The sequence below is a fragment of the Gouania willdenowi genome, chromosome 21 (assembly GCF_900634775.1).
Source record: "Gouania willdenowi chromosome 21, fGouWil2.1, whole genome shotgun sequence".
Classification (NCBI taxonomy): domain Eukaryota; kingdom Metazoa; phylum Chordata; class Actinopteri; order Blenniiformes; family Gobiesocidae; genus Gouania; species Gouania willdenowi.
The window spans coordinates 207,089-231,150 of NC_041064.1; the positions used below are offsets into that span (position 1 = coordinate 207,089).

General features: G+C 40.6%; 1 protein-coding gene across 1 annotated transcript in view; it reads right to left on the reverse strand.

Moving 5' to 3' along the window:
* Nucleotides 1-24,062, reverse strand: part of LOC114454835 (titin-like) — a 168,620-nt gene that overhangs the window by 83,686 nt on the left and 60,872 nt on the right. Inside the window, 35 exon segments of the mRNA XM_028435630.1 lie at nt 65-248; nt 512-705; nt 776-1,078; nt 1,155-1,454; nt 1,563-1,841; nt 1,916-2,224; nt 2,304-2,500; nt 2,775-2,880; nt 2,996-3,295; nt 3,366-3,665; nt 3,821-3,936; nt 4,058-4,244; nt 4,326-4,622; nt 4,732-5,019; nt 5,107-5,228; nt 5,312-5,489; nt 5,604-5,751; nt 5,995-6,146; nt 6,229-6,516; nt 6,607-6,721; nt 7,001-7,188; nt 7,273-7,575; nt 7,662-7,961; nt 8,041-8,310; nt 8,759-9,025; nt 9,100-9,224; nt 9,308-9,716; nt 9,806-10,084; nt 10,171-10,437; nt 11,827-12,096; nt 12,367-12,535; nt 12,611-12,708; nt 19,190-19,456; nt 19,543-19,666; nt 19,990-20,132. Coding sequence (XP_028291431.1) covers nt 65-248; nt 512-705; nt 776-1,078; nt 1,155-1,454; nt 1,563-1,841; nt 1,916-2,224; nt 2,304-2,500; nt 2,775-2,880; nt 2,996-3,295; nt 3,366-3,665; nt 3,821-3,936; nt 4,058-4,244; nt 4,326-4,622; nt 4,732-5,019; nt 5,107-5,228; nt 5,312-5,489; nt 5,604-5,751; nt 5,995-6,146; nt 6,229-6,516; nt 6,607-6,721; nt 7,001-7,188; nt 7,273-7,575; nt 7,662-7,961; nt 8,041-8,310; nt 8,759-9,025; nt 9,100-9,224; nt 9,308-9,716; nt 9,806-10,084; nt 10,171-10,437; nt 11,827-12,096; nt 12,367-12,535; nt 12,611-12,708; nt 19,190-19,456; nt 19,543-19,666; nt 19,990-20,132 — 7,842 coding nt within the window.

Consider the following 24,062-nt stretch of genomic DNA (forward strand, 5'->3'; position numbering starts at 1 on the left):
GGACATTAGTGTGATACATGTAAGGTTCAGCTGTGTGTGTCAGAGCACAAAGTAAAACACTCACCCATGACGTTAACGTTGCAGGTCGCAGTGGCCACACCGTGTGTGTTCTCCACCCTGATGGTGAAGTTACCGTGGTCGGCTCTGACAGCTTCTCTAATCACCAACGCAGACTGACCCTTGCGTGTCTGATCCAAACCCAGTCGCTCACGCATAGGAGTCACAAACTCAGGCTCCTCCTCAGGAACCTGCCAGAGAACAAACCTACTGAGTTCCATCCTTCTATCTACACAGATACCGCTATCATGCCAGTTAGAAAAAAAAAGCTAATTTTTAGCCACCTCGGCTCAAGGTTTGGAGTGCAAATCTGACACTTCTCTCAGGAGATTTATTCACAGGCTTTGGATAAAACACTCCATTTTGAAAATAATTTGGCTGAAAGCGCAAACTAGTGTTCATGAAGAGAAAAGAAACAGACACTTGGCACGCTGTCCTGCTGCTGGACACAAACCTTGGTCTTGGTCTTTCTTCTGACTGGAATGATCATCTTCTTGGTGGGTTCTTTAGTGACATCCTCATCATTTTTCAACCAGGATACCTTTGGATATGGTGACCCGGAAACATAGGCATCAATTCGAATCTCCTCGCCCTTCTTGATGGTCACACCAGACTGTACGCGAGCGTGTAGTGTAACTTTTGGTTTCTCTGGAGAAAGAAACCCAAATGTGAGATAGAGGACTCTCCTATTGGTGATGTTTTGAACAGCGTCACATACCGACGGGATCGGCTGCCTTGATCAGCTGAGTACTGCGTGACGGCTCACTGACCCCAGCAGCGTTCTCAGCACGAACTCTGAACTGGTACTCCGCGTCCTCAGTCAGACCCTTCACCACGAATGAGAAGCCGGGGACCAAGCTCGGGGTCACCCTCTCGTAACGATCGCCATCCTTCTCAATTCTTTCTACGATGTAGCCCTGGATTGGACAACCACCGTCGTAATCGGGTGCCTTCCAAGTCACAGTAATAGACTTGGACGTTGGGTCATGAGCCTCTACCACGATGGGAGGATCAGGCTTCTCTGTAGGAGGAGATAGATTATTATGACTAGTGAAGATGGGTTGCTTAAGGATCAAAGAGTTAGAAGCTGAACTCACGTTTGAGTTCTTCAGTGATGACAGGGTTACGTAGCTCTAGATATTCTCCAGCTCCAACATTGTTGACTGCTTTTACCCTGAAGTAGTACTCGCAGTTTACGTACAGATCTTTGATGTTGTAAGTCAGGACATTCTCTCCTGACATGACAGGCATGTAAGTTTTCTTGGAGGCTTCACGTCGCTCTAGGCAGTAGCTGATAATGGGGGACCCGCCATCGTCTTCTGGAGCGACCCAGGTGATCTGACATGAGTTCTTAGTGGCATCACTGGAGCTAATATCTTTACACTGACCAGGAAGACCTGCAAATCAGCACGGAGGTACCGAGGTGTGAGTCCAACTAAGATCAGTGTTTTAAACATGGAAAAAAGATGAAGCATCTTTTGGGAAAAAGACCAAAGCTTTCTTACCAATGACTTTGACGTTGATGTTTCCCGTGACCGTTCCCAGGCTATTCTCCAGTGTGATGCAATAAGTACCAGCATCAGCCCGTGTGCACTTTAGCAGCTCCAGATGAGCGTTGTTCATCTCCACTGTCATGGAGAGCCGCTCACCTGTTTTGCACTCCACTGTGTCCTTCTGCCAAACCACCTTTGGTGTTGGGATGGCTCTGTAAGGGATATTTACATGCAGCTTCTCACCCTCAACCACCAACACATCTTCAGCTTTTAGATCCATGGTTGGAGCACCTGGAGAACAGATAGACAGTGATGTATCACAATATAACATATCTTTCTGTATTTCAGTGTCCAGGTGTGCTTACAGTCTGGGTCCTTGGTGGCAACCTTGTCTGTGATCTCAGAGGGGTCACCCACACCGATGGCATTGACGGCACGGACTCGAATGACATACTTCTTTTCTGCTTTGATTCCATCATCAATCCTAAAATGTGGGTCTTTGATGGGCCTGCTGTTTACCCGGAGCCATTTGAGCTCTGGACGCGCCTCAGCCACCTCCACATGGTAGCCAATAATTGGACTTCCACCATCTTTTTCTGGAGCCTTCCAAGTAATGTTAATGTGCTCTCTGCTAGCATCAACAACCTTCACGTCCTGAGGAGGAGATGGAGCGCCTGGAGACACGAGGGCAAATGACTCCATTATCAGGAGGAAGAACAGGATGATGATGATAAAATAATGAAGCTCTCTTACTTTTTGCATCCTTGATGGTGAGGACCTCAGTTGGTTCACTTGGATCTCCAACACCAGCCTCATTCTCAGCTCTGACCTGGAATTGAACCTCAGATCCCTCGTCCACTTCTGTCACTTTGAAATGGGTCTTTTTGTCAGGGGTTTTGCAGCACTTCAGCCAGCGAGTTCCCATCTTTTCTTTCTTCTCAATCACATACCTAGAAGGAAAACATTTGTTTTAACAGCTTCTAAAATACCTTAAGAACACATGCTATATTCTTACCGATAAATGATTCCCTGTTATGATGTCATGTAGGCCATCACTCATGAATACACACAAACCCATATATTAGAGTTTTAATCTCACTTTCTAAACATGTCTGATTATTTATAATTATTTGAAAAACATGTTCTTATCTATCTGCCTGGTTTCGTGAGTTTTTTCTATCCTTGATTGGAATGAAAAGATAAACCAAAGAACCCATGTCATACTTAGTTATAGGTCTTCCTCCATCGCTCTTGGGTGGTTCCCATTTCAGTTCCACGTGTCTCTTAGTAACCTCCACCACTGTCAGTGCATAAGGGGGTCCCGGAGTTGCTGCCGAAAACACAATCCTATCAATCTCTGCTGAGGACAGCTGATACAAGATTCCTTTCTCTCCTATAATAATCATCTGTTTACCAAGGTTCAAAGACAAACACATTTGACTCACTGAAGGTGTCTTTGGCCAGCACGGCGTCCTCCAGCTCACAGAATTCACCCATCCCTACGGCATTCTCAGCAGCAACACGGAAAACATAGAGCGAGCCTTCATTCAGCGGTGTCACCGTGTACTTCTGCTCCTTCACAGTCGTGTCAACACCTTGCCATGCCTTTCTTCTCACGTCTCTCTTCTCCACCACATAGTTGGTGATGGGCGAGCCTCCATCGCTGCTCGGAAGCTGCCACTTCAGGTCAGCATTGGTTTTCGTGATGTTGGTCACCTCGAGCCATTGTGGAGCTGACGGTGGGACTGTGGAACAGAAACAGACTGTTAGTTTGAATAACAAATGTTTACTTACAACCACAAGAGCTGGACTTACAGAGTCTCTCCTTGCAGACCACAGGGTCACTGGGTTCACTAGGCTCGCTGACACCTGACCTGTTGACAGCCTTGACTCTGAAGGAGTACTCCTGTTTCTCCATCAGACCCTTCAGCTGGTGCTCTGTTTGAGGGATGTCCTCTGCAGTCTGGATCCATTCCTCGCTGCCAGTCTTCTGAAACTCGATTATGTACCCTTCAATCTTGGCCCCCCCATCATGCTCAGGTCGGGTCCATGCCAATGTGGCCGTTGTCTTCCCAATGTCTCTAATGACGGGTTTACCAGGTGCCCATGGAGCATCTGAGGAGAGTTTTATCAGTTCTTCAGTTTCACATTAAACTGATGAGCTGCTACAGTATCTGCTTTTTTAATGAACCAAAGAAATCTCACTTATTAAAAAAAAAAAAACAACTATCGACTAACGTCCTGAATGGTGGAAAACACATATGGCATACCGATGGGATCCTTAATGAGAATGGGATCAGTCTCTGTGCTTGGTTTTCCTGAGCCGGCAAGATTCTCAGCAAGGACGCGGAAGCGGTACTTCTTTTTGGTCCGGAGTCCCTTCACCCTACACACACACACACACACACACACACACACACACACACACACACACACACACACACACTAAGTCATTTTTCAAACTCGAGTGACACAGAGGTTTTAGTGTCACAGAAGGTCTTGTCTACCTGAAAGTTGTGTCCTTGATGGGCAGCTTGTTGCAGCGGATCCACTTGTCAGTTTCTGGATCAAACTTCTCGATCCAGTAACCAGTGATTGGACTTCCACCATCCTCATCAGGCTCGAGCCAGTTTAGAGTCACAGCATCTTTGGCAATATCAGAGGGAGTGACTCGAGTTGGAGAACCAGGAGGATCTGAGGGAGAGGAAGATGAAATTGGTTGTCCATTACATATTCTCACAGGATTTCTGTCTTTCAAAGATGGCAGCCACTTACCAAAAGAGTACTTTGCAATCAACGGTGCATGCTCTGCAGGTTCACCAATGCCATACTGGTTCTCTGCACTGATTCTGAAGATGTACTCTTTCAAAGCTGTGAGCTTGCAGGCTTTAAAGGTGGTGTGTTTTACTGTTGCAGACAGCTTGACCCACTCCTCTTTGTCTGTCTGATGGCTTTCTACGATGTAGTTGGTGATGGGGGAGCCACCATCGTCCCGTGGAGGGTTCCAGGCCAGGACACAGGACTCGTTGGTGATGTCAGAGATATCAAAGGCAGCTGGAGGACCTGGTTTATCTGAGAAGAAAAAGATGAAGCACAGACTCAATCTTCACAAACACGCAAAGCTGTATCGCATTAATCTGACATCCTGTGTGATTTGCTGGAGTGAGTCAGAGGTCAGTACCCAGAATGTTGACATCAATGGTGGCCGTGGCTCTTCCACAAACGTTGACAGCCTCAATGATGTAGGTGGCAGTGTCTCCTCGAACTGTGTTACCAATCATCAGCTTGGAGTGACCTGGCTGGGTGTCGATGGTGATACGGTCATCTGCTCGTAAAACCTGGTCAGCCTTAGTCCACTTCACACGTGGGTCCGGCTTTCCCTTAACATCTGCTGGAAGTTCAATCTTTGAGCCGGCTCTGGCAGTCAGACCCGCGAGCAGCTTCACATCCAGTTGGATCTCTGGTGGTTCTGTTGGGAATTCAAAGAAAGTCTCTTGAGTGACTGAGGAAACTAAATTAATTTTAGTCTCGTCTAAACGAGCTCTGACAACATTACCTTTAGCGTCTACAGCCTGGATTTCATCAGTGGCTCTGCATGGTCGGCTGGCACCCAGTTTGTTAAAGGCTCTGATTCGGTACGCATACCACTGACCCTCCAGTAGTCCAGTTACATGATACCTGGGGAGAACCAAGCATGTTTACCAACTTTTCTATAATACAGGCCAGAAAACCGACATCTGTGCAGAAGGAAAGTTTCCTACTTAAGTTCAAGGATTGGGTCACCACAGGGTTCCCACTTGTCTGTCCCACGTTGACACTTATCCACCACATAGCCTTTAATGGGAGCTCCACCATCGTACTTTGGTGACTCCCAGGAAAGGAAGATGGTCTTAGCACTTTTATCACGCCACTTCAGGTTCTCAGGTGGATCAGGAACAGCTGCGTAAGTAAGTTAGAAACCACATCTTGGATTTCTGACTCTTTATACTATGTGTTTTTTATGGTATGTCTTTTTTCATAAAGTGTCTCGGCAAACAAAGGTTTATCACTCACTGGCAGGAGAGGACACATTAACAGGCTCATCAATATAAGCTGGTTCCCCGGGTCCACATTTATTGCAGGCAGTGACACTGAACAGATACTCCTTTCCCTCAATGACATCGGTCACTGTGTGCTCCAGGTCCAGGACCCCCGTGGCCACCTAAAACCAAAACAATACTGCTGTAAATAATAAATAATAATACTGCTTAGGCAGATAAAGCTATTCCAGACTATCAACTCCTTTGGTTTCTAGCGAAAGCTTCATTATATTTTTAGCTGAAATTCTGTAGCATTTGTTTATTAATCAGGACTTAGTGATGCTATAACTTTCCTCAATCTGGTGTTATCCAATCAGAATGTAAAATGCGTGATGTCGATGTGAACAAAAACTACAGATTCTTGCCTTAGCCCAGGTCTTGCGGGACACCTCTCTCTTCTCAATCTGATAGTGGGTGACGGGGCTGCCTCCATCGTGCTCCGGGGCCTCCCACATTAGATGAACATGATGTCGGGTTACCTCAGCCACCTTAAAGTCCTTGGGGGCACTAGGGCAGGCTGTGGAAAGTTAACAAAGGATTACATCCAAAGTAATCATGAACACTGTCATCACATGCGGTGAAAAGGAGCCAGTCAGTACCAATGACAGTGACTTCAATCTCCCCGGTAACAGATGACATGTCATTCTCTAGCTGAAGAGTGTAGGTCCCTTTGTCGGGTCGAACACTCGGAGAAACCGTCAACTCCGTAAATGTTGGTCTTGTCACCATGGAAATGCGCTCGTCCTCCGTGCTCAGTTCCTTCTCACCAAAGTTCCACTTGGCCACGGGCGTGGGGTAACCAGTGATGGGCACCCTGATGGTGAGCGGCTGAGGAACAATAACCTCCAGGTCTTTCCTGAAGCTGCTCAGATCAAAGGTCGGACCAACTGCAAAGACAAAGTTTATCCAACCAACGTTAAAACTTAGACTATGTGCCATCGCAGCGTCTGGTTCATTTTGGTCTGTGGCGTTGTTACCGTGGGGATCATCGGCCAGCAGCGGTCCGAGCTGCTGGGTTGGATCAGAGACACCAGCAGCATTCTCCGCACACACTCTGTAGAGATATTTCTGGCCAGGTTTCAGTCCGGACACCTACGTACAAAATAACAACAAATAATGAAATCAGTTCATGTTAAAGCACCGTTTAGTATTTTTTGTCTCTTTTTGTTTTTAGCAGTTTTTTTTACACTGAACCATATCACATGGTCATCCTGGTTAAGTGTTGTCCGCCACAGTGATACTGTCTCCTGGTTTTATCAGACTTTAGTTCATCAGAGTGTTTTTTGACAAATTAAGGAAAATCTAATGAAAAACAGGCACTAGGAAAAGTTTCCCATGCAGTCTTACTAGACATTGTTTTGAAGCTCTTACCCGGTACGAAAGATCAGGACACAGTCTGGCATTGCAACGGAGCCACTTATCACTGCCCTCATCACTTTTCTCAATGATGTAGCCGGTGATCATGCTGCCGCCATTACTCTGTGGTGTTTCCCAGGTCAGCGTGACCGCATTCTTGACCTGGTCACTATAGTTCAGATTCAGAGGTGGACTTGGTCGCTCTATGGACACAAAGGCAGCAAGAAAATGTGTCTCTTGTTTTTATTTAGGAGCAACATTGCAAAAATTTGAAGGCTTTCATTTACCAATAGGGTCCATGATTTTGACAGGGTTGGTGGCGGCGCTGGGCCTCCCCATGCCGGCCTTGTTTTCCGCGCGGACCCTGAAGATGTACTCCTTGTTCTCCACCACATCATTTAGCGTAGCTGAGCGGTCATCAGCTGCACAGACCAAAGCTGCCTCCCACTTGACGGATGTCCTGTCACGGAGCTCAATGATGTAGGCCGTGATCTCTGAGCCACCATCATTCTTGGGAGGTTCCCAATTTAATGTGGCTCCAAACTTGTTTACTACACCAACGGCAACATTTTCTGGAGCATCAGGAACATCTAATGACAAAAGATAAACACAGTTTTTAATTAGGGTTGGAGTGTTGACATCAGGCAAAAACCAGGTATCTTCAGCACTGTCTTACCAAACTTGTTCTTCGCTTGTACAGCATCCTCAGTGGTAACGGTTGGTCCATTGCCAACCCTGTTTCGTGCACAAACTCTGAACAGGTACCAGGAGTCTTTCTGTAGGCCGCTGACACAGTATTCTGGAGTGTCAGCACGATCTGTGGCCAGAGTCCAAGTCTTACGCTTAACATCGCGCCTTTCTACAACATAAGATACTATTTTGCATCCTCCGTCAATCTCTGGCTCCTCCCAGGACAAACTGACCTCCTCATCAATAGTGTCAACCACTTTGAGGTTCTTTACTGGTCCAGGAACATCTTAAACCAATAAAAACAGAGTCAGAAGTGTTTTGGAAATCTATAGAGTTTTACCTTGTATAGATTATGTTGGACCCACCGATTACATCCAAGTTAATGAAGGCTTCACATTCTCCGTGCTTGTTCTTGATGACCACTCTGTAGCGTCCCTGATCTTCCTTACTTGGGCACTTCAGGCGATACTCAGTTCTGTCACCAGTTGAGTCAATGTTCTGAACTGGAAGGGCAGCGCCCTCAAAGAACCACTCTGCGTCAGCTCGAGGGTAAGCATCGTACGGCACTCTCATGACAAACGGTTTGCCGGCGTCTGTCACCAAGTTCTGGTCAGTGGTTTTGAACTTTGGAATGGCTGCCGAGGACCAGAGAACACGCGTTGCAATGTAAAATACAACATATCATCTGTCTATGAATTTAACTCAAGTCTCTACATTAGATTTATTGAGAATGTCTCTAACAAGCACTAAACTAACATTTGTGTACATACACACAAATAAAATATAATAAACAAAAATATAGAATATATAACTTTAACAACCTTAGTCAAACTGAATTAAGGCACAAATACAATTAAACGGTTTCTATGTCAGTTGATTATTATTTTTTACTTAATGATTAGCACTATGAATAATAAATTACTTTAATGTTATACAGTTTGTGTTAAAAAGGTATGAAACGTGTTTTATGTAGTTTATCATATTTGTTTCTGCAGAGACGTAGGGGAGGAGCTCTAAACTAAAACATTTGTTTGTGCTCCATTTGCCCTTTTGAACTCTGAGGCCCCGTTCCTCCTGACTTACCTGCCAGCTCTAGCTTTGCTCTGGCATCCTTGTCTTTGGCTACGATCCGGTACTCTCCCTGGTCTCGGGGTCGAATCTCGCAGACCTGCAGTCTGTGGATCTTTCCCTCACTGATCATCTGGTATTTGTCTCCCTGGACAATGATCATATTGTTCCTCATCCATTTAACATCCACACGGTCCTTATTAAGCTCTACTTCAAACACCACATCAGAGCCTGGTGGTTCGAACAAGTCCTGAGGAGGTCTGATGATTTCCACTGGAGTCTCTACAGGATGTGGGAGAACATCATGTTAGACCTCCCATGAAGGAGAGGACTACCAAAGGAAGGGAGGAGTTTACCTTCAACAAAGAGTCGAGCTCGGGTCCTCCTCTCATCCACTCCACATGCATATTCACATTCATCATCAGGTCTGCAGACCTTGATGATCAGTCTGCATGTCTTGCCTTCTTTTTCCATATGATATCTGAAAAAGACCAAAGATCAAATCCATGAGGTTGATGTGTCTCTATTTGCTTCAGTAATCCTGACTGAGTAGATCTCTGGTACCTTGGTCCTTCTCTGATCTCCCTTCCATTTCTGTACCACTTCACAGCTGCCTTCTCCTTGCTCAGCTTACAGGTGAACTCAGCATCTTCAAACTCAGTAATGGTTTGGTCTTTGAGCTGCCCAGTGAAGTCCGTGGGCGCCTCGCTGATGATCAGCTCAGCTGAGCACTTATCGTCCCCGACCGCAGCCGTGTACTCGCCCTCGTCATCCATGATGCAATCCTTGATGGTCAGCGTGTGCTTGAGTCTATCAGCTCTGTAGACGATCCGCTTGCTGAGCGTCACTTCCTGCCCAGCCTTCATCCATCTCACTGTCACCTCAGGTCGGTTCACTTTACACATGAAGCTAATGGTTTTCTTCTCCTGAGTCTCAATGTCCTCGATGGGATCAAGAAACTTCAACTTCTCCTCTGTGAGGTCAAAGAAAACAAGCAGCCAGTTTAGGGTAATTCTGAGTAAAGGAAAAGTACTTCGCAGGTGATGAAGGGGGTATGTGTACCTGACACTTTAGCGGTGGCGGTGCTCTTGGCCTGTTCTCCTCTGTGATTGGTCAGGCTGATAGTGTACATAGACTCGTCTGCCTTCTGCGTGTCACGGATCCTCAAGGAGAAGACGTTGTCGCGCTGGGCCATCATGTATTTGCTGCTCTCAAAGATGGTTTCTTGGTCCTTCAGCCACTTGGCCTTTGCTTTGTCTGTGTTCGTCTCACAGTTGAACACAATTTCACTTCCCTCCTTCACCTCTGTGTCTTTGATTGGTGTAATAACTCTGAGTTTCTCTGCCATAAACAACCAAAATGTTAAAACCAAAGCTGCATTCTGAAACAACCAAACAGTGATGCCAGACCAGAAAAAGAAGCCTCACCAATTACGCAGAGATCGGCCGAGGCTTTCACGCTCCCGATGTGGGCAACATAACCTCCCTCGTCCTTCAGCTCACAGCTCTTTACAATCAGGGCCCTCCTCTTCCCTTCACTGATGATGGAGTACTTATCTCCAGACTCCAGCTCCTTGTCGGCCTTGAACCACCTCACCTCGTAGGTGTCTTTGGAGACAGAGCAGGCAAACTCTGCCTTTTCACCCTCCACCACTTCCTGGTTCTGAGGTCGGGCAATGAACTCAGCTGCCAGTTCTAGAGAGAAGAAGTGGATCAGATCTGGTTCTGGTGTTGCTGATGGTCCCACATTAGGTTCCAAATAAGCAGATTTTTTTTTTCTTTTCTTTTGTCTGCACATGATGTCAGAGGTCAACACTACAAGAAGTGCAATCTTTTTAAGACAGCAATGCATGTTTTGTTATTGCAATTAAATACATTAATTTATTTTATTGTATAACTGTGACCATCACCAGCCCTCCATAAGGAAGGGTAAGAAACACTTTATTATAGGGAGAATATAAAAAGAGAGAGCAAAAGTGGTGAAAAGTTGATTATTTTAAAGTGAGTGAGATGTTTAGTTGTAGTTGTGTATATTGTGTTTATTGTGTTGTGTAATCAATCCAGTCTGGTGACCAGTGTGAATCTTAGGTATAATGGTGGTGGACAGAGGGAAGGAGTGAGTGATAAAACCTAAAACTGGTATTTAGGATCAACGTGTCTAAAGTTAAGCCCAGTTTTATCTACAGTCTAAGACATGTCAGTGCATCATAGACCAGTGTATGTGTAAGAACCTCTACTGTAAACCTAAGCACTGCCCCGGACCCGAAGATGCAGCCAGACTAGCAGAAAGAGCGGGGGCCAAGGAGCCCCAGGCCATCCCCCATGAGCAGCCCCCCAGATGCCCTTAAAATCCCAAGCTGAGAGGCGGCCACCGCCCCCCATATACACACCCGAGAAAGCCCCAAGGAGCCGAGGACCCAGCATACCCCGACACCGAGACCTACAACCCTGGCCTCACAGGGCACTGCCCAAGCATATAACTTTTGTGTATATATGTGTATGTGGTGCAATAGCTCCAGAGGGTGGAGGTGGTGGTCATACCCTCTGGGGGGTGGTGTGTTGAGGTGTGATTAAAATTGGAGGGATTAGTTGGGCATCTTGAGGTGGGAGTGCTGCCCCCGCACCACTTAGTAGCACAGGTGGTGGCCCCCTCCCCCCCAGCCCCACCATCCAACCCCCCAAGGGTTGGGTATGGGTGTGTGGTGCACCAAGTGAGTGAGCCAGACCAGCTGGGATTTAAGTGTCTATGTAGGAGGCCTGTCTGTTGTGAGCTTGGCTGTCCACATGGCGGGACACCGGAGAGGGTAGAAGGCGCAGACAGGCACGCGCCACCACGGGCCCCAGGGACGCACTGAGCAGCACAGCTGGAGACCCACCCCGCAGCACCCCCCCAAACCATGCCGGCCCCACGGAGCACGGTAGCACCCCCCACCCCCAAGCGCAGCCGGGCACCAGCCACATCCCCCAGCGGTCCAGGGGGCGACCCCCGCTGCACGCCAGCCCAGAGTGGCCCGCTCCGCCGCAGAATTCTTCTAAACGTTAACAGAGCCAATAACTTACAGCTCTGCTCATCTAGAATTTTACCGTTGAGTTTTAGAGATGCTGAAGTCCTAACATCTGGACTCAGCCTGCAGTTGTACTCTCCAGCATCCTCCATCCTTAGATCCTGGATGATCAGAATCCTCTTCCGTCCATCCATTATCTGCTCGTAGCGGCCACCCTCTGGCAGCTCCTTGTCACCGTGATACCATGTGACCTCGGCGCTGGGTTTGGACACCTCACAGATCATCTTCACGCTGTCCGTCTCCATCCCCTCCACGTTGGACAGGTTCTTGGTGAACCTCGCTGCCTCCTCTAAGAAGACAAGAAAACAAAACCAGCTGAAGGGTTTACTTTAAACAAAAAGACCTGCTTTGGATTTATTTGTTTTTTTGTTTTGTAAAATTATTTTCCTTTAACTTTTTATGAACATTGATGAAAAAAGAGATAATCTGAGCCCATGTTTGGACCAAACTCTTAATCACTTCCATCCATTGATGAGAATGTGACTTTACTGTTGGTTATTGTTGATATCATAGCATCAGAGCCTATGCTGAGCAGCATCATTCCTACACAGAAACTTACCAATAACGGTGAGCATGCCCGAAGTCTTGGAGGTCCTGGCATCGCACTCGTACTCTGCCTCATCATCAAACACTGACTTATGGACGATGAGAATCCTCTGAACTCCTTTGGCAATAATCTCGTATTTCTTCCCTTTCCTGATCTCGTTGCCGTCTTTGAACCAGCGAACCTGAAGCAGTGACACAGACTGTGAGTGAAGCAGAGATCAAACACCAGCTAATGATGCTCAGAGCTCTGGTCTCACCTTTGCTAACTCACGAGACACTTCACACTCAAACGTAGCGGAATCTTTCTCTGGGACCTCCACGTCCTGCAATGGTTTGGTGAACTCCACGTGAGGAGCTGCAAACACAAAGACTTAATCTGAGCAACTTCTTTATTCCTTTGGTGAAAAACTGCTGCTGTGTGTGAGTATTATTGGTGTTTCAATACTGTTACATTTATTATCAGAGAACCACTGGTTTAGATGTAAAATCAATAATAGTAATCTATCTATAACGCAAGAAAGGTCTGTGTGTGTGTGTGTGTGTGTGTGTGTGTGTGTGTGTGTGTGTGTGTGTGTGTGTGCGTGCGTGCGTGCGTCAGTGTCTGATCGACCTGAAACTTTGTCAATGGCTTCCAAATACTCAGTGTGTGCATCCGTTATTATGGAGTAATTTGGTCATTTCAAAACCAATTTAAATCCACACTGTGGGACTTCTGTCAAACATTTGTTTTAGAACACTGATGATGTCATCAACAGTGATGTCATTAGATTTCCAATCAGATGGTTCTAACTGTTGATGTCAGTCTGAAGGGCACCATCGTCAGCCAATAGAGTGCGGCCATTTTTTAACCATGTTTGTTCATAGGTTATATGAAATTGCACTGTCCCCTTTCAAATAAACCAATACAATACAATACAATACAACAATTACTACTATAACTATTACTACTACTACTACTACTACTACTACTACTACTACGATAACTACTACTGCTATTACTACTACTATAATGTACAGGGAAAGATTATAAACACTGATATTTTCACCACGTGTTTATAACCTAATGCACACCTTACGTAAATAATGAAAAGTAAAACTAAAGTACAAAGTTTCTCTATCATCTCTAGCGCTGTCATCCTGACTGTAGTGTTATCCCGCCCACTAGTTAAAGAACGTAGCAGCAGGAGTCACGTGTCATCTATTCACTAATGTGCTGTGAATTTACGTATAGCATTTAGCATAGCGCAGTTACGCGTAAAGGCAGCTGTCTACGCTGCCTTTACGCGTAAATGGATGTCTTATTGGGGACCTGACTGCACAAACACGTAAAATCACGCAATGGGAACGGAGGCAGAAGAGCAACGTGCCTTTGGGAGGGGGCGTGGCCTCCCTCTGCCTTATAGCGGAGTGAAAAAAAAAAAAGACTGTGCAGCTGTTCCAGGAAATAGCGCTGTTTAGTAATTTGGGCTATGAAACGCACAAAATGCGGACACTTTCAAACTTATAGGTACTGTAGGCTATTGGAAATGGAAAAATAATTTATAATTACAAAATTAAAAAAAAAAAAAAAAATTATAATTAAATAATCAAAATATCAATTCACCCTTGGGTAGGCACTGCCTACTTTGCCTTCCCTGACGGCACGTCACTGCTACTACTACTACTATTACTACTATAACTACTACTACTATAACTACTACTACTACTACTACTACTACTATTATATTTACTACTACTACTATTACTACTACTATTATAACTACTACTACTACTACTACTATTATATTTACTACTACTACTATTACTACTACTACTATAACTACTACTACTACTACTACTACTACTACTACTACTATTACTACTACTACTATTACTACTACTACTATAACTACTACTACTATTATATTTACTACTACTACTACTACTATTACTACTATAACTACTACTACTATAACTACTACTACTACTACTACTACTACTACTACTATTATATTTACTACTACTACTATTACTACTACTACTATAACTACTACTACTACTACTATTATATTACTACTACTACTACTACTACTATTACTACTACTACTATAACTACTACTACTACTACTACTATTATATTTACTACTACTACTACTACTACTACTACTATAACTACTACTACTACTATTATATTTACTACTACTACTACTACTACTATTACTACTACTACTATAACTACTACTACTACTACTACTATTATATTTACTACTACTACTATTACTACTACTACTATAACTACTACTACTACTACTACTATTATATTTACTACTACTACTACTACTATTACTACTATAACTACTACTACTATAACTACTACTACTACTACTACTACTATTATATTTACTACTACTACTATTACTACTACTACTACTACTACTATTATATTTACTACTACTACTATTACTACTACTACTATAACTACTACTACTACTACTATTATATTTACTACTACTACTACTACTACTATTACTACTACTACTATAACTACTACTACTACTACTATTACTACTACTACTATAACTACTACTACTACTACTACTATTATATTTACTACTACTACTACTACTACTATTATATTTACTACTACTACTACTACTACTATTACTACTACTACTACTACTACTATTACTACTACTACTATAACTACTACTACTACTACTACTACTATTATATTTACTACTACTACTATTACTACTACTACTATAACTACTACTACTACTACTACTACTACTACTATTATATTACTACTACTACTATTACTACTATAACTACTACTACTACTACTACTACTATTATATTTACTACTACTACTATTACTACTACTACTATAACTACTACTACTACTACTACTATTATATTTACTACTACTACTACTACTATTACTACTATAACTACTACTACTATAACTACTACTACTACTACTACTACTACTACTACTACTATTATATTTACTACTACTACTATTACTACTACTACTACTACTACTACTACTATTATATTTACTACTACTACTATTACTACTACTACTATAACTACTACTACTACTACTATTATATTTACTACTACTACTACTACTATTACTACTACTACTATAACTACTACTACTACTATTATATTTACTACTACTACTATTACTACTACTACTATAACTACTACTACTACTACTACTACTACTATTATATTTACTACTACTACTACTACTACTATTACTACTACTACTATAACTACTACTACTACTACTACTATTATATTTACTACTACTACTATTACTACTACTACTATAACTACTACTACTACTACTACTATTATATTTACTACTACTACTATTACTACTACCACTATAACTACTACTACTACTACTACTACTACTATTATATTTACTACTACTACTATTACTACGACACTATAACTACTACTACTAACTACTACTACTTATATTTACTACTACTACTATTACTACTACTACTATAACTACTACTACTACTACTACTATTATATTTACTACTACTACTACTACTACTACTACTATAACTACTACTACTACTACTACTATTATATTTACTACTACTATTACTACTACTACTATAACTACTACTACTACTACTACTACTATTACTACTACTACTATTACTACTACTACTATAACTACTATACTACTACTACTACTACTATATACTACTACTATTACTACTACTACTATAACTACTACTACTACACTACTACTATATTATATGTACTACTACTACATTACTACTACTATACTACTACTACTACTACTACTACTACTATTGTATTTACTACTACTACTACTACTATTACTACTACTACTATAACTACTACTACTACTACTACTATTATATTTACTACTACTACTATTACTACTACTACTATAACTACTACTACTATTATATTTACTACTACTACTATTACTACTACTACTATAACTACTACTACTACTATTACTACTACTACTATTACTACTACTACTATAACTACTACTACTACTACTACTATTACTACTATAACTACTACTACTACTACTACTACTACTACTATTATATTTACTACTACTACTATTACTACTACTACTATTACTACTACTACTATAACTACTACTACTACTATTACTACTACTACTATTATATTTACTACTACTATTACTACTACTACTATAATTATAATATACTACTACACTAACTACGATTACTACTTACACTATACTACTACTACTACTACTACTACTATTATATTTACTACTACTACTACTATAACTACTACTACTATTATATTTACTACTACTACTATTACTACTACTACTATAACTACTACTACTACTACTACTACTACTATTACTACTACTACTATTACTACTACTACTATAACTACTACTACTACTACTATTATATTTACTACTACTACTACTACTATTACTACTATAACTACTACTACACTATAAACTACTGAACTACTACTACTACTATTAATATGCTACTACTACTATTACTCGACTACGACTATTACTACTACTAACTACTACTACTACTACTACTATTATATTTACTACTACTACTACTACTATTACTACTAATACTATTACTACTACTACTATAACTACTACTATAACTACTACTACTACTATTATATTTACTACTACTACTATTACTACTACTACTATAACTACTACTACACTACTACTACTACTACTATTATATTTACTACTACTACTACTACTACTATTATATTTACTACTACTACGATTTAACTACTATACTATTATAGTTATACTACTACTACGATTACTACGACGACTATGATTAACTACACTACTACGACTACTATATATTTACTACTACTACTATACGACTACGAATTATATTTACTACTACTACTATTACTCTACACTATTACTAGTACTACTACTACTACTATATATTTACTACTACTACTATTACAATACTAGTTATATGTTACTACCTACGACTATTACTAACTACACTATTACTACTACTAACTACTACTACTATTACTACTACTACTACTACTACTACTACGACTACTATTAACTACTCTACTACTATTACTATACTACTATAACTACACTACTACTACGACTATTACTACTATAACTACTACTACTACTACTACTACTATTATATTTACTACTACTACTATTACTACTACTACTATTACTACTACTACTATAACTACTACTACTACTATTACTACTACTACTATTATATTTACTACTACTACTATTACTACTACTACTATTATATTTACTACTACTACTATAACTACTACTACTATTACTACTACTACTATAACTACTACTACTACTACTACTACTATATTTAGTGACTACTACTACTACTATAACTACTACTACATTATATTTACTACTACTACTATTACTAACTACTACTATAACTACTACTACTACTACTACTACGACTACTACTATTACTACTACTACTTACTAATACTACTATAACTACTAACTACTACTACTAATTATATTTACTACTACTACTACTACTATTACTACTATAACACTACTACATAAACTACTATAACTACTACTACTACGATTATATTTCTACTACTACGATTACACTACTACTATTACTACGAACGACTACTACTAGATAACTACTACTACTACTACTATTATATTTACTACTACTACTATTACTACTACTACTATAACTACTACTACTATAACTACTACTACTACTACTACTACTACTACTACTACTATTATATTTACTACTACTACTACTACTACTATTATATTTACTACTACTACTATTACTACTACTATTATATTTACTACTACTACTATTACTACTACTACTATTACTACTACTACTACTACTACTATTACTACTACTACTATTACTACTACTACTACTACTACGATAACTACTATTACTATTACTATTACTACTACTATAATGTACAGGGAAAGATTATAAACACTGATATTTTCACCACGTGTTTATAACCTAATGCACACCTTACGTAAATAATGAAAAGTAAAACTAAAGTTATATTACACATTCTATTGGTGCCACAGGCAGAATATGAGAAGAATCTGCTGAGGGGTCTTTGGTGTAAACCCACCTGTGTCTCTCTAAGGTCGTAGTTTGGATGTATATAACATGTTTGTATGTAATTCATTTTCCCACTGTGTTTTTTTAGTTTTTAGTTATCGTAGGAGGGTCTAAGGACACGGGATGCTACATTTATTATTCATTTGTTTATGTCCAGCAAACATTGGTGCAAACTTTATTTACCAATTTATCATATTCATGTCTCATAGAATTAAACCAGATAAATCACACTCACTACTTTATTTTACACCCATAAATAAACACTACAGAGTACAGTATGTACACCTCTATGTACATCTAACCTTTAAACACATACTCATTTGGATATAACTGACAACTCTACTTAAGCTCCTCCCACTATATGAATGCATACTTCTGACAGGCACTGTTCTAGTAATAGTAATAATAATCATAATAATGCATACAACAATAACAATAATAAAAATATTCATATTCATATTTCTCCTTTCATTAACACCCAAAGTTCTTTACATTGCATTATTCTTTAACAGTGGTGGTAAGCTACAGTTGTTGCCACAGCTGCTCTGGGACAAACTGCCATACTGCATTATTGGCCCCTCCCACCACCACATTCATTCTAGACAATGTGTGTGAAGTGTGTCACCTGTAACTAACATTAGTTACTAAATACTAACACTATTTTAATGTGAGTTCAGGTCTTACGTGTGACTTCCAGGAAACAGGAAGTCTTGAATTCCTTGGCGTCGCACGTGTACATCTTGGCGTCGTCTGGCATGCAGTCATGGATGATGAGAATTCTCTTCCTTCCGTCAGCGACCAAGTCGTATTTTTTAGTCTTCCTGACTTCCTGTCCCTCCCTGAACCATCGCACCTCTGCGTTCTCCCTAGACACCTCACACTCCAGCATGGCCTTGGCCTCCTCCTCCACGGCCTGGTCCTCCAGAGGTTTGGTGAATTCCACTGGAGGTTCTATCAGACAACGACAGGGACAATTCAAACCAAAGGACCGATAAGTTAAAGAGGCCCCGCCCCCTCACAGCTCCTCCTCCTCTCACCTCTGACCATGAGCTGGGCTGTGGTTTGGAAGTCTTTGGCTGTTAGTTTGACTTCTCCAGCCTCTGAAAGCTTCACGTCTCTGATGGTCAGAGTGTGAGCTTTACCTGCCACACGAGTCTTTACCTGTGGACACACACACAGCGATTTAGCTCCAATATCATCACCATCATTATTATCGTTATTAACTATCATCTTTATTAGCCACATAGAGAGATACTGATTATTATCTTTAAAAGTTGCTCCGTGTGTGGAATCATTTTTAATCTTCATCATCAAACTCTTCATCACAGTCAGAAGAATATTTCATCGTTCAGACGTTAGTTTGATGGACTGACACCAGTCAACAGTCACTTTGCTTTTTAATAATAAATACAGTTCATTAGTAAATTAACTGTGTTTTTTCTTTAGTTTGTGACGTGTATGTTGTATATCTATAATGTTCTCACCCTGTCGCTAGCTTCCATCCTCTGACCTCCCAGGAACCAGTCCACAGAGATGCCCTCATAGGAGAGCTCACACTCAAAGGTGGCCGTCTCCCCGGCCGTCACCGTCTGGTCCTTCAGAGGCACCATGAGGGCCACGGAGCGGGCTGCATCACAGGACCACAGGTTTAGAACACTGAACATCCAACGCTCTGAGTCCTATAACTAATTGTTAATTAATAATTTAGGGAGATTTTTAATTTAATCCCTGATATTTCTTCTTCTAAATGAATAATTGGAGGTGACTTCAATTTGGTAGTAGATCCATAGGTTTAGGGATTTTCAGAATTTGTATATGAGAAACACAAATCTGTTTGATGTATGGAGGATCCTGAACCCAGCAGGGAGGCGGTATTCATTTCATTCCCATGTACATAATGTCTATACAAGAAGTGCGCAGCCATTGGCAGAGAGACATAATAAAATGTCAGCATTAAAATATTGTTTAAATAAAATCCTTTCAGGAAAGATTTCTAAAACCTTCGTGTACATCAAACAAACTTATTTTGAATTTGGAGACAAGCCTCATAAGGTGTTGGCGAGGCAGGAAGAGGGAAAATGATAGGTGTATTCACTCCATAAATTCTATTTTCTCACCTAAACACATTAATAATACATTTAAACAGTTTTATGAGACGTTATACATCTCACAGTCCCATGTTCCAACAAAGGTTGGGTTACAGCTTTTGAAAAAATGTGCCCCTCCTTCTTTCTCTCAGAGAGACTGTGATTATTTGGATCCTGAATTTACATGCAAAGAAATAACAAGAACAATTTAATCGTTAAAGAACGGCAAAAGCCCAGGACCAGAATATGCAATGAGTTTTACAAGAAATTCAGTCGTACATTAGCTCCATATCTTCTGAGGATGTACACTATGGCTTTCAAAGCCGGTGCATTTCCTCCATGTCTTAATGAAGTGATAATCACTGTCATTCCAAAGAAAGGGAAAGTCCTCAAACAGGTTGGATCATATAGACAGATTTCTTTATTGAACTCTGACCTCAAGATATTAGCCAAGACGTTAGCAAGAAGATTAAGACCAAACATGGCTAAATTAATACACCCAGATCAAACTGGGTTTATCCCAGACAGGCAGATTTTCTAAATATAATTTATTCGCCCAAACTTTCTCGGGAGGAGGATTTGTTTGTCCTGAGCCCAGATGCTGAAGTGTTGAATGGCCTTATTTATTTGTCGTGCTGGAGAAATTTGGTTTTGGAGCAAGATTTATTTCTCTGATTAAATGATTATATTCCAACCCTAATGCCAGAATCCTCACTAATCAGGATGTTTCTGACACATTTAAACCCAGCAGGGTGGTCCGCTCAGCCCCGAGCTGAAACAATCAGAACAAAATGAGATATTCATGGTTACAATACTGAATCTACCTCAAACTAAATTTTGCTTTATGCAGATGACATTATATTATATATAACACAGCCTGAAACATCAATCCCTGCTTTGCTAGGTACAGTTGAATTGTTCAGCTCCTTTTCCAGTTACAGAATTAATTTGGACAAAAGTGAACTGATGCCATTACGCTGCAAAAACCCTGATATACTAGCACAGACTCCATTTAAACTAGTGCACAAGGAGTTTACATATTTAGGAATACAGATAATAAAGACATAACTTATTGTTTGAGGCTAATTATATTGTTTTATTAGAGAAACTCAAAGCAAAGATACAATTTTGGGAAACGCTCCCAATCTCAATGATCGGTAAAGTAAATGCTGTTAAGATGATCTTCTTGCTCCAATTACTTTATCTTTTTCAAAATCTGCCTGTGTATCTCACGAAATCCTTTTTTAAAAAACTGGATTCTATAATTCTTTCATTTATTTGGAATAATAAACATCATAGAGTTAGGAAAAACCATCTATGCAAACGGAAAGAAGTGGGAGGATTGGCTTTGCCGGATTTTATTCGCTACTACTGGGTCTCAAATATCCGCTGTATGGCTTACTGACTGGATGAAACCATCCTTTCTGGCAACTGGCTGTATATAGAACCTGAAGATTGTCTACCCTATTCACTTGGAGCAGTACTGTTGTCTCCAATCCGTTCTAAAATATCACTTTATAATCATAATCCGGTTGTACATAATAGCATTTTAATTTGTTGGCAGTTGGCTAAACAGCTCAAACTACGACCTCTATCATTTGCAAAGCCTCGATCTGCTAATCCAGCATTTCCAGCTTCCCTTTCAGATGGAGGCTTTGATCGTTGGAGGGACATGGGGCTGTGCAGCGTTGGTGATCTTTACTCTCTTTTTTGTCGTTTCAGCAGCTCCAGGAATTTTTCTAAGTTTCTTCAGGTCCGACATTTTGTCAAAGCACATCTCCACAATTTCAAAACTGCTGAGCCAGATAAATTAGACCTTTGTTTTAGTAGGAGTATATTAGATAAACACCCCATCTCATTTTTATATGAACTACTACAAGTTCATGACCAAGTGAGTATTGTAAGCGCCATTTCATACGGCCTACATGTTTATGAATAATTAATGTTTACATATTAGTTTGTATTTCAAATTTTGTATATTTTGGTTAAAAGGAAATGATACATTTCATATGCAATATTTAGATTTAAAAACTATGTACATTTGTGAGAATTTGGGCTATTTACAAAGAAATCAAAGATGTATGTTATTTTGCCATAAGAGGGCGCAGTTGTATTATTTTGCCCATGAACAGGAAGTTGTTGTTTTTGATGTGACGAAGAAGAATAAAAAAGATGGCTGACGGAGCAACACGGTTGTTTTACCGTGCTGCGACGGACAAAGTTGTCACACGCGTAAAACCAGCCTCATTGTCAGTCATGTCCAGAACAGGTTAAACTAAGAACATAAGAGGAACCTAAGGAATCAAAGATTAGCCTCAACAAGTATGGAACCAATTAAAAAGAAGTGGGAGGAGGAGCTTGGGCTGGAGATACCGGATGAGGTCACTGCGATTTGTTAGCCGCTGTTCTCTTAAATCATTTCATACAAAATGATTCACAGGTTACATTACACAAAGGAGAAACTGAGTAACATCTATCAGGATCTGTGATAAATGTGCTGAAGACAACTTGTTGCATAGTTTTGTCTTGTGTCCAAAGATACAGAGGTTCTGGTTGGAGATCTTTGCTTTTTTGACGAGGACGTTGAACTTACAAATGAGACCTGATCCTTTACTGATCCTTGTTGGCGTCTCGGGGGCTTCAGAAAACTTCACAAAAGCTCAGTATCGATTACTTTCATATGCTCTTCTCTGTGCTAAAAAAATGATTCTGCAGTGTTGGAAGGAGTGGAACTTCTATCCTTCAGCCAATGGATAAGTAGCCTAACAGATACCCTCCACTTGGAGAAAATCAGATACGTTCTAGTAAACAGGTTGGATGAATGTGGGGCACCACTGGGTTGGGAGGGTGTGACTTATCCTTTGACTTTATGGTAATTACATACTACATTTGTTGTTTTGTTTGTCTTTTTTGCTTGTTTTTGGTTCTATTATAACTTGGAAAATTTAGGAAGTGCTGCATTCTACGAGTTTTCATGTTTATGCTGATCCTGTTCTGCTTCCAAATAAAAATATTAGAAACAGAATATAATAACACATGATCATGTGATCAACACATGCTAATTACTCATTTCATAAAACATACATATTTAACCTGTACATTGGTGGTTAAATGAATCTGTTCCCACACAATTAAAATCTGTATTTTCTTCCAGAAATAGTGTTTTTGTTGGTTTAGTTTCTTACCAGGGATTTAAAACTTAAGGTTAGTCACAGGTGGAGGAAAGTTGATGGTCTGTAGATGTTGTAGGAATGTGCTGAGTCATTGTACAACGTGATTTATTTTAGCTTAATAAATTATTATATCATGATTTTATTTGTCATTAATCATTAATAGATTCTGTAAAAAAATAACTATTTATTTCAATAGTTTTTTTTAAAGCTATAGGGAGCCATTGTATAAGAGTCAAAGGGCCACATTAGGCTCCAGAGCCACAGGTTGCAGACCCCTGGAGTAACACATTCACTAAC